Source organism: Leptodactylus fuscus, unplaced genomic scaffold (assembly GCF_031893055.1).
Source record: "Leptodactylus fuscus isolate aLepFus1 unplaced genomic scaffold, aLepFus1.hap2 HAP2_SCAFFOLD_414, whole genome shotgun sequence".
NCBI classification, from domain to species: domain Eukaryota; kingdom Metazoa; phylum Chordata; class Amphibia; order Anura; family Leptodactylidae; genus Leptodactylus; species Leptodactylus fuscus.
Genome location: NW_027440439.1, coordinates 786 through 16900, shown reverse-complemented (window position 1 = coordinate 16900; position 16115 = coordinate 786). Strand labels below are relative to the sequence as shown.

The 16115-nt window shown below is 44.1% G+C and overlaps 1 protein-coding gene across 4 annotated transcripts in view; it reads left to right on the top strand.

The window, feature by feature from the left end:
* LOC142188312 (arf-GAP with GTPase, ANK repeat and PH domain-containing protein 3-like) overlaps positions 1–7890 on the top strand; it is a 94285-nt gene extending 86395 nt beyond the window's left edge. For 3 of the 4 annotated variants that reach the window (XM_075261812.1, XM_075261809.1, XM_075261810.1), the window contains exon 9: positions 6824–7445. In XM_075261812.1, coding sequence (XP_075117913.1) covers positions 6824–6928 — 105 coding nt within the window. In that variant the 3' untranslated portion in view covers positions 6929–7445. Of the gene's footprint in view, positions 1–6823; positions 7446–7849 lie in introns of those variants that run through there. The other variant, XM_075261811.1, reaches the window with a different exon arrangement.
* Positions 7891–16115: the final 8225 nt, after the last annotated feature.

Below are 16115 nucleotides of genomic sequence, written 5' to 3'. Positions count from 1 at the left end.
CATATAGTCAGTGAGCTAGTAACATCCCACTGTGCAGGTTCGCCTGTAGTACTGGCTGTAGTCCTGAGGTCTGTCCATATAGTCAGTGAGCTAGTAACATCCCATTGTGCAGGTTCGCCTGTAGCACTTGCTGTAGTCCTGAGGTCTGTCCATATAGTCAGTGAGCTATTAACATCCCATTGTGCAGGTTCGCCTGTAGCACTGGCTGTAGTCTCGTGGTCTGTCCGTATAGTCAGTGAGCTAGTAACATCCCATTGTGCAGGTTCGCCTTTAGTACTGGCTGTATTCCTGAGGTCTGTCCATATAGTCAGTGAGCTAGTAACATCCCATTGTGCAGGTTCGCCTGTAGCACTGGCTGTAGTCCCGTGGTCTGTCCGTATAGTCAGTGAGCTAGTAACATCCCATTGTGCAGGTTCGCCTGTAGTACTGGCTGTATTCCTGAGGTCTGTCCATATAGTCAGTGAGCTAGTAACATCCCATTGTGCAGGTTCGCCTGTAGCACTGGCTGTAGTCCCGTGGTCTGTCCATATAGTCAGTGAGCTGGTAACATCCCATTGTGCAGGTTCTCCTGTAGCACTGGCTGTAGTCCTGAGGTCTGTCCATATAGTCAGTGAGCTAGTAACATCCCATTGTGCAGGTTCGCCTATAGTACTGGCTGTAGTCCCGTGGTCTGTCCATATAGTCAGTGAGCTAGTAACATCCCATTGTGCAGGTTCGCCTATAGTACTGGCTGTAGTCCCGTGGTCTGTCCGTATAGTCAGTGAGCTAGTAACATCCCATTGTGCAGGTTCGCCTGTAGTACTGGCTGTATTCCTGAGGTCTGTCCATATAGTCAGTGAGCTAGTAACATCCCATTGTGCAGGTTCGCCTGTAGCACTGGCTGTAGTCCCGTGGTCTGTCCGTATAGTCAGTGAGCTAGTAACATCCCATTGTGCAGGTTCGCCTGTAGCACTGGCTGTAGTCCCGTGGTCTGTCCGTATAGTCAGTGAGCTAGTAACATCCCATTGTGCAGGTTCGCCTGTAGCACTGGCTGTAGTCCCGTGGTCTGTCCGTATAGTCAGTGAGCTAGTAACATCCCATTGTGCAGGTTCGCCTGTAGCACTGGCTGTAGTCCCGTGGTCTGTCCGTATAGTCAGTGAGCTAGTAACATCCCATTGTGCAGGTTCGCCTGTAGTACTGGCTGTATTCCTGAGGTCTGTCCATATAGTCAGTGAGCTAGTAACATCCCATTGTGCAGGTTCGCCTGTAGCACTGGCTGTAGTCCCGTGGTCTGTCCGTATAGTCAGTGAGCTAGTAACATCCCATTGTGCAGTTTCGCCTGTAGCACTGGCTGTAGTCCCGTGGTCTGTCCGTATAGTCAGTGAGCTAGTAACATCCCATTGTGCAGGTTCGCCTGTAGCACTGGCTGTAGTCCTGAGGTCCCCATATAGTCAGTGAGCTAGTAACATCCCATTGTGCAGTTTCGCCTGTAGCACTGGCTGTAGTCCCGTGGTCTGTCCGTATAGTCAGTGAGCTAGTAACATCCCATTGTGCAGGTTCACCTGTAGTACTGGCTGTATTCCTGAGGTCTGTCCATATAGTCAGTGAGCTAGTAACATCCCATTGTGCAGGTTCGCCTGTAGCACTGGCTGTAGTCCCGTGGTCTGTCCGTATAGTCAGTGAGCTAGTAACATCCCATTGTGCAGGTTCGCCTGTAGCACTGGCTGTAGTCCTGAGGTCTGTCCATATAGTCAGTGAGCTAGTAACATCCCATTGTGCAGGTTCGCCTGTGGTACTGGCTTTATTCCTGAGGTCTGTCCATATAGTCAGTGAGCTAGTAACATCCCATTGTGCAGGTTCGCCTATAGTACTGGCTGTAGTCCTGAGGTCTGTCCATATAGTCAGTGAGCTAGTAACATCCCATTGTGCAGGTTCGCCTGTAGCACTGGCTGTAGTCCTGAGGTCTGTCCATATAGTCACTGAGCTAGTAACATCCCATTGTGCAGGTTCGCCTGTAGCACTGGCTGTAGTCCCGAGGTCTCCATATAGTCAGTGAGCTAGTAACCTCCCATTGTGCAGGTTCGCCTGTAGTACTGGCTGTATTCCTGAGGTCTGTCCATATAGTCAGTGAGCTAGCAACATCCCATTGTGCAGGTTCGCCTGTAGCACTGGCTGTAGTCCTGAGGTCTGTCCATATAGTCAGTGAGCTAGTAACATCCCATTGTGCAGGTTCGCCTGTAGCACTGGCTGTAGTCCTGAGGTCTGTCCATATAGTCAGTGAGCTAGTAACATCCCATTGTGCAGGTTCGCCTGTAGCACTGGCTGTATTCCTGAGACGTCGCCATATGGTCAGTGAGCTAGTAACATCCCATTGTGCAGGTTCGCCTGTAGTACTGGCTGTAGTCCTGAGGTCTGTCCATATAGTCAGTGTGCTAGTAACATCCCACTGTGCAGGTTCGCCTGTAGTACTAGCTGTAGTCCTGAGGTCTCCATATAGTCAGTGAGCTAGTAACATCCCATTGTGCAGGTTCGCCTGTAGCACTGACTGTAGTCCTGAGGTCTCCATATAGTCAGTGAGCTAGTAACATCCCATTGTGCAGGTTCGCCTGTAGTACTGGCTGTATTCCTGAGGTCTGTCCATATAGTCAGTGAGCTAGTAACATCCCATTGTGCAGGTTCGCCTGTAGTACTGGCTGTAGTCCTGCGGTCTGTCCATATAGTCAGTGAGCTAGTAACATCCCATTGTGCAGGTTCGCCTGTAGCACTGGCTGTAGTCCTGAGGTCTGTCCATATAGTCTATGAGCTAGTAACATCCTATTGTGCAGGTTCGCCTGTAGCACTGGCTGTAGTCCTGAGGTCTGTCCATATAGTCAGTGATCTAGTAACATCCCATTGTGCAGGTTCGCCTGTAGCACTGGCTGTAGTCCCGTGGTCTGTCCATATAGTCAGTCAGCTAGTAACATCCCATTGTGCAGGTTCGCCTGTAGTACTGCCTGTAGTCCTGAGGTCTGTCCATATAGTCAGTGAGCTAGTAACATCCCATTGTGCAGGTTCGCCTGTAGTACTGGCTGTAGTCCTGAGGTCTGTCCATATAGTCAGTGAGCTAGTAACATCCCATTGTGCAGGTTCGCCTGTAGCACTTGCTGTAGTCCTGAGGTCTGTCCATATAGTCAGTGAGCTATTAACATCCCATTGTGCAGGTTCGCCTGTAGCACTGGCTGTAGTCTCGTGGTCTGTCCGTATAGTCAGTGAGCTAGTAACATCCCATTGTGCAGGTTCGCCTTTAGTACTGGCTGTATTCCTGAGGTCTGTCCATATAGTCAGTGAGCTAGTAACATCCCATTGTGCAGGTTCGCCTGTAGCACTGGCTGTAGTCCCGTGGTCTGTCCGTATAGTCAGTGAGCTAGTAACATCCCATTGTGCAGGTTCGCCTGTAGTACTGGCTGTATTCCTGAGGTCTGTCCATATAGTCAGTGAGCTAGTAACATCCCATTGTGCAGGTTCGCCTGTAGCACTGGCTGTAGTCCCGTGGTCTGTCCATATAGTCAGTGAGCTGGTAACATCCCATTGTGCAGGTTCTCCTGTAGCACTGGCTGTAGTCCTGAGGTCTGTCCATATAGTCAGTGAGCTAGTAACATCCCATTGTGCAGGTTCGCCTATAGTACTGGCTGTAGTCCCGTGGTCTGTCCGTATAGTCAGTGAGCTAGTAACATCCCATTGTGCAGGTTCGCCTGTAGTACTGGCTGTATTCCTAAGGTCTGTCCATATAGTCAGTGAGCTAGTAACATCCCATTGTGCAGGTTCGCCTGTAGCACTGGCTGTAGTCCCGTGGTCTGTCCATATAGTCAGTGAGCTAGTAACATCCCATTGTGCAGGTTCGCCTATAGTACTGGCTGTAGTCCTGCGGTCTGTCCATATAGTCTATGAGCTAGTAACATCCCATTGTGCAGGTTCGCCTGTAGCACTGGCTGTAGTCCTGAGGTCTCCATATAGTCAGTGAGCTAGTAACATCCCATTGTGCAGGTTCGCCTGTAGTACTGGCTGTATTCCTGAGGTCTGTCCATATAGTCAGTGAGCTAGTAACATCCCATTGTGCAGGTTCGCCTGTAGTACTGGCTGTAGTCCTGCGGTCTGTCCATATAGTCAGTGAGCTAGTAACATCCCATTGTGCAGGTTCGCCTGTAGTACTGGCTGTATTCCTGAGGTCTGTCCATATAGTCAGTGAGCTAGTAACATCCCATTGTGCAGGTTCGCCTGTAGCACTGGCTGTAGTCCTGAGGTCTGTCCATATAGTCTATGAGCTAGTAACATCCTATTGTGCAGGTTCGCCTGTAGCACTGGCTGTAGTCCTGAGGTCTGTCCATATAGTCAGTGATCTAGTAACATCCCATTGTGCAGGTTCGCCTGTAGCACTGGCTGTAGTCCCGTGGTCTGTCCATATAGTCAGTCAGCTAGTAACATCCCATTGTGCAGGTTCGCCTGTAGTACTGCCTGTAGTCCTGAGGTCTGTCCATATAGTCAGTGAGCTAGTAACATCCCATTGTGCAGGTTCGCCTGTAGTACTGGCTGTAGTCCTGAGGTCTGTCCATATAGTCAGTGAGCTAGTAACATCCCATTGTGCAGGTTCGCCTGTAGCACTTGCTGTAGTCCTGAGGTCTGTCCATATAGTCAGTGAGCTATTAACATCCCATTGTGCAGGTTCGCCTGTAGCACTGGCTGTAGTCTCGTGGTCTGTCCGTATAGTCAGTGAGCTAGTAACATCCCATTGTGCAGGTTCGCCTTTAGTACTGGCTGTATTCCTGAGGTCTGTCCATATAGTCAGTGAGCTAGTAACATCCCATTGTGCAGGTTCGCCTGTAGCACTGGCTGTAGTCCCGTGGTCTGTCCGTATAGTCAGTGAGCTAGTAACATCCCATTGTGCAGGTTCGCCTGTAGTACTGGCTGTATTCCTGAGGTCTGTCCATATAGTCAGTGAGCTAGTAACATCCCATTGTGCAGGTTCGCCTGTAGCACTGGCTGTAGTCCCGTGGTCTGTCCATATAGTCAGTGAGCTGGTAACATCCCATTGTGCAGGTTCTCCTGTAGCACTGGCTGTAGTCCTGAGGTCTGTCCATATAGTCAGTGAGCTAGTAACATCCCATTGTGCAGGTTCGCCTATAGTACTGGCTGTAGTCCCGTGGTCTGTCCATATAGTCAGTGAGCTAGTAACATCCCATTGTGCAGGTTCGCCTATAGTACTGGCTGTAGTCCCGTGGTCTGTCCGTATAGTCAGTGAGCTAGTAACATCCCATTGTGCAGGTTCGCCTGTAGTACTGGCTGTATTCCTGAGGTCTGTCCATATAGTCAGTGAGCTAGTAACATCCCATTGTGCAGGTTCGCCTGTAGCACTGGCTGTAGTCCCGTGGTCTGTCCGTATAGTCAGTGAGCTAGTAACATCCCATTGTGCAGGTTCGCCTGTAGCACTGGCTGTAGTCCCGTGGTCTGTCCGTATAGTCAGTGAGCTAGTAACATCCCATTGTGCAGGTTCGCCTGTAGCACTGGCTGTAGTCCCGTGGTCTGTCCGTATAGTCAGTGAGCTAGTAACATCCCATTGTGCAGGTTCGCCTGTAGTACTGGCTGTATTCCTGAGGTCTGTCCATATAGTCAGTGAGCTAGTAACATCCCATTGTGCAGGTTCGCCTGTAGCACTGGCTGTAGTCCCGTGGTCTGTCCGTATAGTCAGTGAGCTAGTAACATCCCATTGTGCAGTTTCGCCTGTAGCACTGGCTGTAGTCCCGTGGTCTGTCCGTATAGTCAGTGAGCTAGTAACATCCCATTGTGCAGGTTCGCCTGTAGCACTGGCTGTAGTCCTGAGGTCCCCATATAGTCAGTGAGCTAGTAACATCCCATTGTGCAGTTTCGCCTGTAGCACTGGCTGTAGTCCCGTGGTCTGTCCGTATAGTCAGTGAGCTAGTAACATCCCATTGTGCAGGTTCACCTGTAGTACTGGCTGTATTCCTGAGGTCTGTCCATATAGTCAGTGAGCTAGTAACATCCCATTGTGCAGGTTCGCCTGTAGCACTGGCTGTAGTCCCGTGGTCTGTCCGTATAGTCAGTGAGCTAGTAACATCCCATTGTGCAGGTTCGCCTGTAGCACTGGCTGTAGTCCTGAGGTCCCCATATAGTCAGTGAGCTAGTAACATCCCATTGTGCAGGTTCGCCTGTAGTACTGGCTGTAGTCCCGTGGTCTGTCCGTATAGTCAGTGAGCTAGTAACATCCCATTGTGCAGGTTCGCCTGTAGCACTGACTGTAGTCCTGAGGTCTGTCCATATAGTCAGTGAGCTAGTAACATCCCATTGTGCAGGTTCGCCTGTAGTACTGGCTGTAGTCCCGTGGTCTGTCCGTATAGTCAGTGAGCTAGTAACATCCCATTGTGCAGGTTCACCTGTAGTACTGGCTGTATTCCTGAGGTCTGTCCATATAGTCAGTGAGCTAGTAACATCCCATTGTGCAGGTTCGCCTGTAGTCCTGAGGTCTGTCCATATAGTCAGTGTCTAAGCCAGTCATGTGTTTGTGCAGCCCCATGGCCATGCTCTTCTCTGATCCCTGACTCCCTCCTCCTCCTCCTCTCACCCTATATATATATATATATATATATATATATATATATATATATATATATAACCTTTGCTGTCTGTGTTGTAATTGTGATGTTGCGGCATTTCTTCAGGTGGTTTCGGTGCTCCCATTGTGACCTCATGAGTCTGTTGTCCTCCCATTTTGACATTCTGTGTATGTAAGATGACAGTGTGAGAGTCTCCTCACTTGGTCCTTTTCTCTACCGGAACCTTTCACCTTTTCTAGACTGGGACGTTTCAGAGGCTTCCGCTGGCTCCCCTGCCACATCCTCAGAGTCGTGTGTCTGTTCTCCGCAAGTATCTGACTGCTCACTCTACCAACTGCCCCTGAGTGGTGGCCTTACACCCATTCTTCTTCCCTGTTGCGGGGTAGTGACTGAACGGAAATATACGGGACACCCTTCCTCCTCCTCCTCCTCCGTGCCTGGGCAGGGGGCGCTGAGTGCTGGGGACCTTCTCAGTTGGACAGCTGCTTTCCACCCTGCAGCCTGCACGGACCTGCCTCGTCCTGGATAAGACATGGAGATATGGATGTGGGGTTCCTAATGGGAACCCCCAGCCGCCCCTCCCCATCTGATTGACATGCTGCTGTTTTCTTCCTGTCTGAATGTAACCCTTGTGCTGTGTTACCTCCATGGGGAGCAGTTTTTTCTGGAGCCAGCGTTTTGCGGATTGTCAATGTACTCTTGTACTTCTTTCCTTGCTCTCTATCAGAACTCCACCTGTACATACCGAGCTCCATGGCGGACGACCTACTGTCTATTCTGCTGTTTTGTACCAGATTCTTTCTTTTCATTCTCAGTTTTGTTCTGGTGACAGTCTGTAACTAAATAAACTGGTTGGAATGAGCCGTTTGCCTGTCTTGTCCCCTTGGTGCATGTTGACATTTCACGCCTGTCTCCATGCAGGATTCCTGCTGCCGCACAGGATAGGTGGGGGTGGGTTACTGAGGTTCTGTGTGGGTGGGTGGGTGGGTGGGTGGGTGCTGCTCTGCTCGGGGTGTGTGTGTATACCTCTCGTACACCCCCTGTGTGAGTGCCTCCTCCTTCCCTACTCCTACCTGCATCCTCCTTGCTCTCCCCTGTGTCCTCTATGAGCAGCCCCTGCCGGACCCCTGGCTGTGTGCAGTCCTCCACCCCATTCACACCTCTGCAGAGCATGGTGGCCCTGTTGTGCGCTGATGGCATCTGTGCGCTCGCTGTTCTCCCTCCTGTACCATTGTAATGTGCGCCTGTATCTTGTTCTCTTCCAGTCTCGGAGGGGCGCAGAGGTGGACAGAGAGAAGAGGGCCCCGGAATGTAAATCTGAGAGTGTTGGCAGTGGAAGAGCCATTCCTATCAAACAGGTGGGGCCCCCCCTGAGCAGAGAGCTTGTGTGGCCTGTGGTGTGCATGTGGTTGGGGCTGTAGTAGTATATAGGGTAGGCAGCTCATTGCTATCCCGCGGCGCCAGCCGGAATCCCGTCTATGTCACCGCGCACTTGCTGTGTGTGTCGCTCCGTGTGTGCTAGTGTAATGCTTCCTACATCTCCACACTGCTTTATGTATGTGAGTATCGCTCATGCTCTTTATATGTCAGAGGGAAGAAGGGGTTAACACTTGCATCACATGGAGTCGCTTTATCCTGACCCTCCGTATGTCAGTCCCCCCCAGTAATCTATACCGCACTGCGTGATGTATACTGGACCGTAAACCACAGAGCGGAGACTCCAAGAAAGGAAATTCTTCAGCAGCAACAAAGCCGCAGTACAAGGCGCAGTATCATATACACAGGCCTCTGTTCACACTACTGCGGGGAATACTGCCGGCTCTGTCATGTGGCAAATACCCTATATAACCGAGACCCTGTCACATATATATATATAAAGTACAATATGCAAACAGAAGGTTATAGAACAGGACAAGTTGTATATAGTGTCCTATCTACAGGGTATAGAGGAGCAGATTGTATATAGTGTCCTATCTACAGGTTATACAGCAGCAGATTGTATATAGTGTCCTATCTACAGGGTATAGAGGAGCAGATTGTATATAGTGTCCTATCTACAGGTTATAGAGCAGATTGTATATAGTGTCCTATCTACAGGTTATATAGAGCAGATTGTATATAGTGTCCTATCTACAGGTTATAGAGGGGCAGATTGTATATAGTGTCCTATCTACAGGTTATAGAGCAGATTGTATATAGTGTCCTATCTACAGGTTATAGAGGAGCAGATTGTATATAGTGTCCTATCTACAGGTTATAGAGGAGCAGATTGTATATAGTGTCCTATCTACAGGTTATAGAGCAGATTGTATATAGTGTCCTATCTACAGGTTATAGAGGAGCAGATTGTATATAGTGTCCTATCTACAGGTTATAGAGGAGCAGATTGTATATAGTGTCCTATCTACAGGTTATAGAGCAGATTGTATATAGTGTCCTATCTACAGGTTATAGAGCAGATTGTATATAGTGTCCTATCTACAGGTTATAGAGCAGATTGTATATAGTGTCCTATCTACAGGATATAGAGGAGCAGATTGTATACAGTGTCCTATCTACAGGTTATAGAGCAGATTGTATATAGTGTCCTATCTACAGGTTATAGAGGAGCAGATTGTATATAGTGTCCTATCTACAGGTTATAGAGGAGCAGATTGTATATAGTGTCCTATCTACAGGTTATAGAGGAGCAGATTGTATATAGTGTCCTATCTATAGGTTATAGAGGAGCAGATTGTATATAGTGTCCTATCTACAGGTTATAGAGGAGCAGATTGTATATAGTGTCCTATCTACAGGTTATAGAGCAGATTGTATATAGTGTCCTATCTACAGGTTATAGAGGAGCAGATTGTATATAGTGTCCTATCTACAGGTTATAGAGGAGCAGATTGTATATAGTGTCCTATCTACAGGTTATAGAGGAGCAGATTGTATACAGTGTCCTATCTACAGGTTATAGAGCAGATTGTATATAGTGTCCTATCTACAGGTTATAGAGCAGATTGTATATAGTGTCCTATCTACAGGTTATAGAGGAGCAGATTGTATATAGTGTCCTATCTACAGGTTATAGAGGAGCAGATTGTATATAGTGTCCTATCTACAGGTTATAGAGGGGCAGATTGTATATAGTGTCCTATCTACAGGTTATAGAGCAGATTGTATATAGTGTCCTATCTACAGGATATAGAGGAGCAGATTGTATATAGTGTCCTATCTACAGGTTATAGAGCAGATTGTATATAGTGTCCTATCTACAGGTTATAGAGCACATTGTATATAGTGTCCTATCTACAGGTTATAGAGGAGCAGATTGTATATAGTGTCCTATCTACAGGTTATAGAGCAGATTGTATATAGTGTCCTATCTACAGGTTATAGAGGAGCAGATTGTATATAGTGTCCTATCTACAGGTTATAGAGCAGATTGTATATAGTGTCCTATCTACAGGTTATAGAGGAGCAGATTGTATATAGTGTCCTATCTACAGGTTATAGAGGAGATTGTATATAGTGTCCTATCTACAGGTTATAGAGCAGATTGTATATAGTGTCCTATCTATAGGTTATAGAGGAGCAGATTGTATATAGTGTCCTATCTATAGGTTATAGAGGAGCAGATTGTATATAGTGTCCTATCTACAGGTTATAGAGCAGATTGTATATAGTGTCCTATCTACAGGTTATAGAGGAGCAGATTGTATATAGTGTCCTATCTACAGGTTATAGAGGAGCAGATTGTATATAGTGTCCTATCTACAGGTTATAGAGGGGCAGATTGTATATAGTGTCCTATCTACAGGTTATAGAGCAGATTGTATATAGTGTCCTATCTACAGGTTATAGAGGAGCAGATTGTATATAGTGTCCTATCTACAGGTTATAGAGGAGCAGATTGTATATAGTGTCCTATCTACAGGATATAGAAGGGCAGATTGTATATAGTGTCCTATCTACAGGTTATAGAGGATCAGATTGTATATAGTGTCCTATCTACAGGTTATAGAGCAGATTGTATATAGTGTCCTATCTACAGGATATAGAGGAGCAGATTGTATATAGTGTCCTATCTACAGGTTATAGAGCAGATTGTATATAGTGTCCTATCTACAGGTTATAGAGGAGCAGATTGTATATAGTGTCCTATCTACAGGGTATAGAGGAGCAGATTGTATATAGTGTCCTATCTACAGGTTATAGAGCAGATTGTATATAGTGTCCTATCTACAGGTTATAGAGGGGCAGATTGTATATAGTGTCCTATCTACAGGTTATAGAGGAGCAGATTGTATATAGTGTCCTATCTACAGGTTATAGAGCAGATTGTATATAGTGTCCTATCTACAAGTTATAGAGGAGCAGATTGTATATAGTGTCCTATCTACAGGTTATAGAGGAGCAGATTGTATATAGTGTCCTATCTACAGGTTATAGAGGAGCAGATTGTATATAGTGTCCTATCTGCAGGTTATAGAGGAGCAGATTGTATATAGTGTCCTATCTACAGGTTATAGAGGGGCAGATTGTATATAGTGTCCTATCTACAGGTTATAGAGGAGCAGATTGTATATAGTGTCCTATCTACAAGTTATAGAGGAGCAGATTGTATATAGTGTCCTATCTACAGGTTATAGAGGAGCAGATTGTATATAGTGTCCTATCTACAGGTTATAGAGGAGCAGATTGTATATAGTGTCCTATCTACAGGTTATAGAGGAGCAGATTGTATATAGTGTCCTATCTACAGGTTATAGAGGGGCAGATTGTATATAGTGTCCTATCTACAGGTTATAGAGGAGCAGATTGTATATAGTGTCCTATCTACAGGTTATAGAGGAGCAGATTGTATATAGTGTCCTATCTACAGGTTATAGAGCAGATTGTATATAGTGTCCTATCTACAGGTTATAGAGGGGCAGATTGTATATAGTGTCCTATCTACAGGTTATAGAGGAGCAGATTGTATATAGTGTCCTATCTACAGGTTATAGAGCAGATTGTATATAGTGTCCTATCTACAGGTTATAGAGCAGATTGTATATAGTGTCCTATCTACAGGGTATAGAGGAGCAGATTGTATATAGTGTCCTATCTACAGGTTATAGAGGAGCAGATTGTATATAGTGTCCTATCTACAGGGTATAGAGGAGCAGATTGTATATAGTGTCCTATCTACAGGTTATAGAGGGGCAGATTGTATATAGTGTCCTATCTACAGGTTATAGAGGAGCAGATTGTATATAGTGTCCTATCTACAGGTTATAGAGGAGCAGATTGTATATAGTGTCCTATCTACAGGTTATAGAGGAGCAGATTGTATATAGTGTCCTATCTACAGGTTATAGAGGAGCAGATTGTATATAGTGTCCTATCTACAGGTTATAGAGCAGATTGTATATAGTGTCCTATCTACAGGTTATAGAGGGGCAGATTGTATATAGTGTCCTATCTACAGGTTATAGAGGAGCAGATTGTATATAGTGTCCTATCTACAGGTTATAGAGCAGATTGTATATAGTGTCCTATCTACAAGTTATAGAGGAGCAGATTTTATATAGTGTCCTATCTACAGGTTATAGAGGAGCAGATTGTATATAGTGTCCTATCTACAGGTTATAGAGGAGCAGATTGTATATAGTGTCCTATCTACAGGTTATAGAGGAGCAGATTGTATATAGTGTCCTATCTACAGGTTATAGAGCAGATTGTATATAGTGTCCTATCTACAAGTTATAGAGGAGCAGATTGTATATAGTGTCCTATCTACAGGTTATAGAGCAGATTGTATATAGTGTCCTATCTACAGGTTATAGAGGAGCAGATTGTATATAGTGTCCTATCTACAGGTTATAGAGGAGCAGATTGTATATAGTGTCCTATCTACAGGTTATAGAGGAGCAGATTGTATATAGTGTCCTATCTACAGGTTATAGAGCAGATTGTATATAGTGTCCTATCTACAGGTTATAGAGCAGATTGTATATAGTGTCCTATCTACAGGTTATAGAGCAGATTGTATATAGTGTCCTATCTACAAGTTATAGAGGAGCAGATTGTATATAGTGTCCTATCTACAGGTTATAGAGGAGCAGATTGTATATAGTGTCCTATCTACAGATTATAGAGCAGATTGTATATAGTGTCCTATCTACAGGTTATAGAGGAGCAGATTGTATATAGTGTCCTATCTACAGGTTATAGAGGAGCAGATTGTATATAGTGTCCTATCTACAGGTTATAGAGGAGCAGATTGTATATAGTGTCCTATCTACAGGTTATAGAGGGGCAGATTGTATATAGTGTCCTAGCTACAGGTTATAGAGCAGATTGTATATAGTGTCCTATCTACAGGTTATAGAGCAGATTGTATATAGTGTCCTATCTACAGGTTATAGAGGAGCAGATTGTATATAGTGTCCTATCTACAGGTTATAGAGCAGATTGTATATAGTGTCCTATCTACAGGTTATAGGGGAGCAGATTGTATATAGTGTCCTATCTACAGGTTATACAGCAGATTGTATATAGTGTCCTATCTACAGGTTATAGAGGAGCAGATTGTATATAGTGTCCTATCTACAGGTTATAGAGGGGCAGATTGTATATAGTGTCCTATCTACAGGTTATAGAGGAGCAGATTGTATATAGTGTCCTATCTACAGGTTATACAGCAGCAGATTGTATATAGTGTCCTATCTACAGGTTATAGAGGAGCAGATTGTATATAGTGTCCTATCTACAGGTTATAGAGGAGCAGATTGTATATAGTGTCCTATCTACAGGTTATAGAGGGGCAGATTGTATATAGTGTCCTATCTACAGGTTATAGAGCAGATTGTATATAGTGTCCTATCTACAGGTTATAGAAGGGCAGATTGTATATAGTGTCCTATCTACAGGTTATAGAGGATCAGATTGTATATAGTGTCCTATCTACAGGTTATAGAGCAGATTGTATATAGTGTCCTATCTACAGGTTATAGAGGAGCAGATTGTATATAGTGTCCTATCTACAGGTTATAGAGGAGCAGATTGTATATAGTGTCCTATCTACAGGTTATAGAGCAGATTGTATATAGTGTCCTATCTACAGGTTATAGAGGAGCAGATTGTATATAGTGTCCTATCTACAGATTATAGAGCAGATTGTATATAGTGTCCTATCTACAGGTTATAGAGGAGCAGATTGTATATAGTGTCCTATCTACAGGTTATAGAGGAGCAGATTGTATATAGTGTCCTATCTACAGGTTATAGAGGAGCAGATTGTATATAGTGTCCTATCTACAGGTTATAGAGTAGCAGATTGTATATAGTGTCCTATCTACAGGATATAGAGGGGCAGATTGTATATAGTGTCCTATCTACAGGTTATAGAGCAGATTGTATATAGTGTCCTATCTACAGGTTATAGAGCAGATTGTATATAGTGTCCTATCTACAGGTTATAGAGGAGCAGATTGTATATAGTGTCCTATCTACAGGTTATAGAGGGGCAGATTGTATATAGTGTCCTATCTACAGGTTATAGAGCAGATTGTATATAGTGTCCTATCTACAGGTTATAGAGGAGCAGATTGTATATAGTGTCCTATCTACAGGTTATAGAGCAGATTGCATATAGTGTCCTATCTACAGGTTATAGAGGAGCAGATTGTATATAGTGTCCTATCTACAGGTTATAGAGCAGATTGTATATAGTGTCCTATCTACAGGTTATAGAGGAGCAGATTGTATATAGTGTCCTATCTACAGGTTATAGAGGAGCAGATTGTATATAGTGTCCTATCTACAGGTTATAGAGGGGCAGATTGTATATAGTGTCCTATCTACAGGTTATAGAGGAGCAGATTGTATATAGTGTCCTATCTACAGGTTATAGAGCAGATTGTATATAGTGTCCTATCTACAGGTTATACAGGAGCAGATTGTATATAGTGTCCTATCTACAGGTTATAGAGGAGCAGATTGTATATAGTGTCCTATCTACAGGTTATACAGCAGATTGTATATAGTGTCCTATCTACAGGTTATAGAGGAGCAGATTGTATATAGTGTCCTATCTACAGGTTATAGAGGAGCAGATTGTATATAGTGTCCTATCTACAGGTTATAGAGGAGCAGATTGTATATAGTGTCCTATCTACAGGTTATATAGGAGCAGATTGTATATAGTGTCCTATCTACAGGTTATACAGCAGATTGTATATAGTGTCCTATCTACAGGTTATAGAGGAGCAGATTGTATATAGTGTCCTATCTACAGGTTGTAGAGCAGATTGTATATAGTGTCCTATCTACAGGTTATAGAGTAGCAGATTGTATATAGTGTCCTATCTACAGGTTATACAGCAGATTGTATATAGTGTCCTATCTACAGGTTATATAGGAGCAGATTGTATATAGTGTCCTATCTACAGGTTATAGAGGCAGATTGTATATAGTGTCCTATCTACAGGTTATAGAGGAGCAGATTGTATATAGTGTCCTATCTACAGGTTATAGAGTAGCAGATTGTATATAGTGTCCTATCTACAGGTTATAGAGGAGCAGATTGTATATAGTGTCCTATCTACAGGTTATAGAGGAGCAGATTGTATATAGTGTCCTATCTACAGGTTATAGAGGAGCAGATTGTATATAGTGTCCTATCTACAGGTTATAGAGGAGCAGATTGTATATAGTGTCCTATCTACAGGTTATAGAGGAGCAGATTGTATATAGTGTCCTATCTACAGGTTATAGAGGAGCAGATTGTATATAGTGTCCTATCTACAGGTTATAGAGAGCAGATTGTATATAGTGTCCTATCTACAGGTTATAGAGGAGCAGATTGTATATAGTGTCCTATCTACAGGTTATAGAGGAGCAGATTGTATATAGTGTCCTATCTACAGGTTATAGAGGAGCAGATTGTATATAGTGTCCTATCTACAGGTTATAGAGGAGCAGATTGTATATAGTGTCCTATCTACAAGGTTATAGAGGAGCAGATTGTATATAGTGTCCTATCTACAGGTTATAGAGCAGATTGTATATAGTGTCCTATCTACAGGTTATAGAGGAGCAGATTGTATATAGTGTCCTATCTACAGGTTATAGAGGAGCAGATTGTATATAGTGTCCTATCTACAGGTTATAGAGGTGCAGATTGTATATAGTGTCCTATCTACAGGTTATAGAGGAGCAGATTGTATATAGTGTCCTATCTACAGGTTATAGAGGGCAGATTGTATATAGTGTCCTATCTACAGGTTATAGAGCAGATTGTATATAGTGTCCTATCTACAGGTTATAGAGGAGCAGATTGTATATAGTGTCCTATCTACAGGTTATAGAGGAGCAGATTGTATATAGTGTCCTATCTACAGGTTATAGAGGAGCAGATTGTATATAGTGTCCTATCTACAGGTTATAGAGGAGCAGATTGTATATAGTGTCCTATCTACAGGTTATAGAGCAGATTGTATATAGTGTCCTATCTACAGGTTATAAAGGAGCAGATTGTATATAGTGTCCTATCTTCAG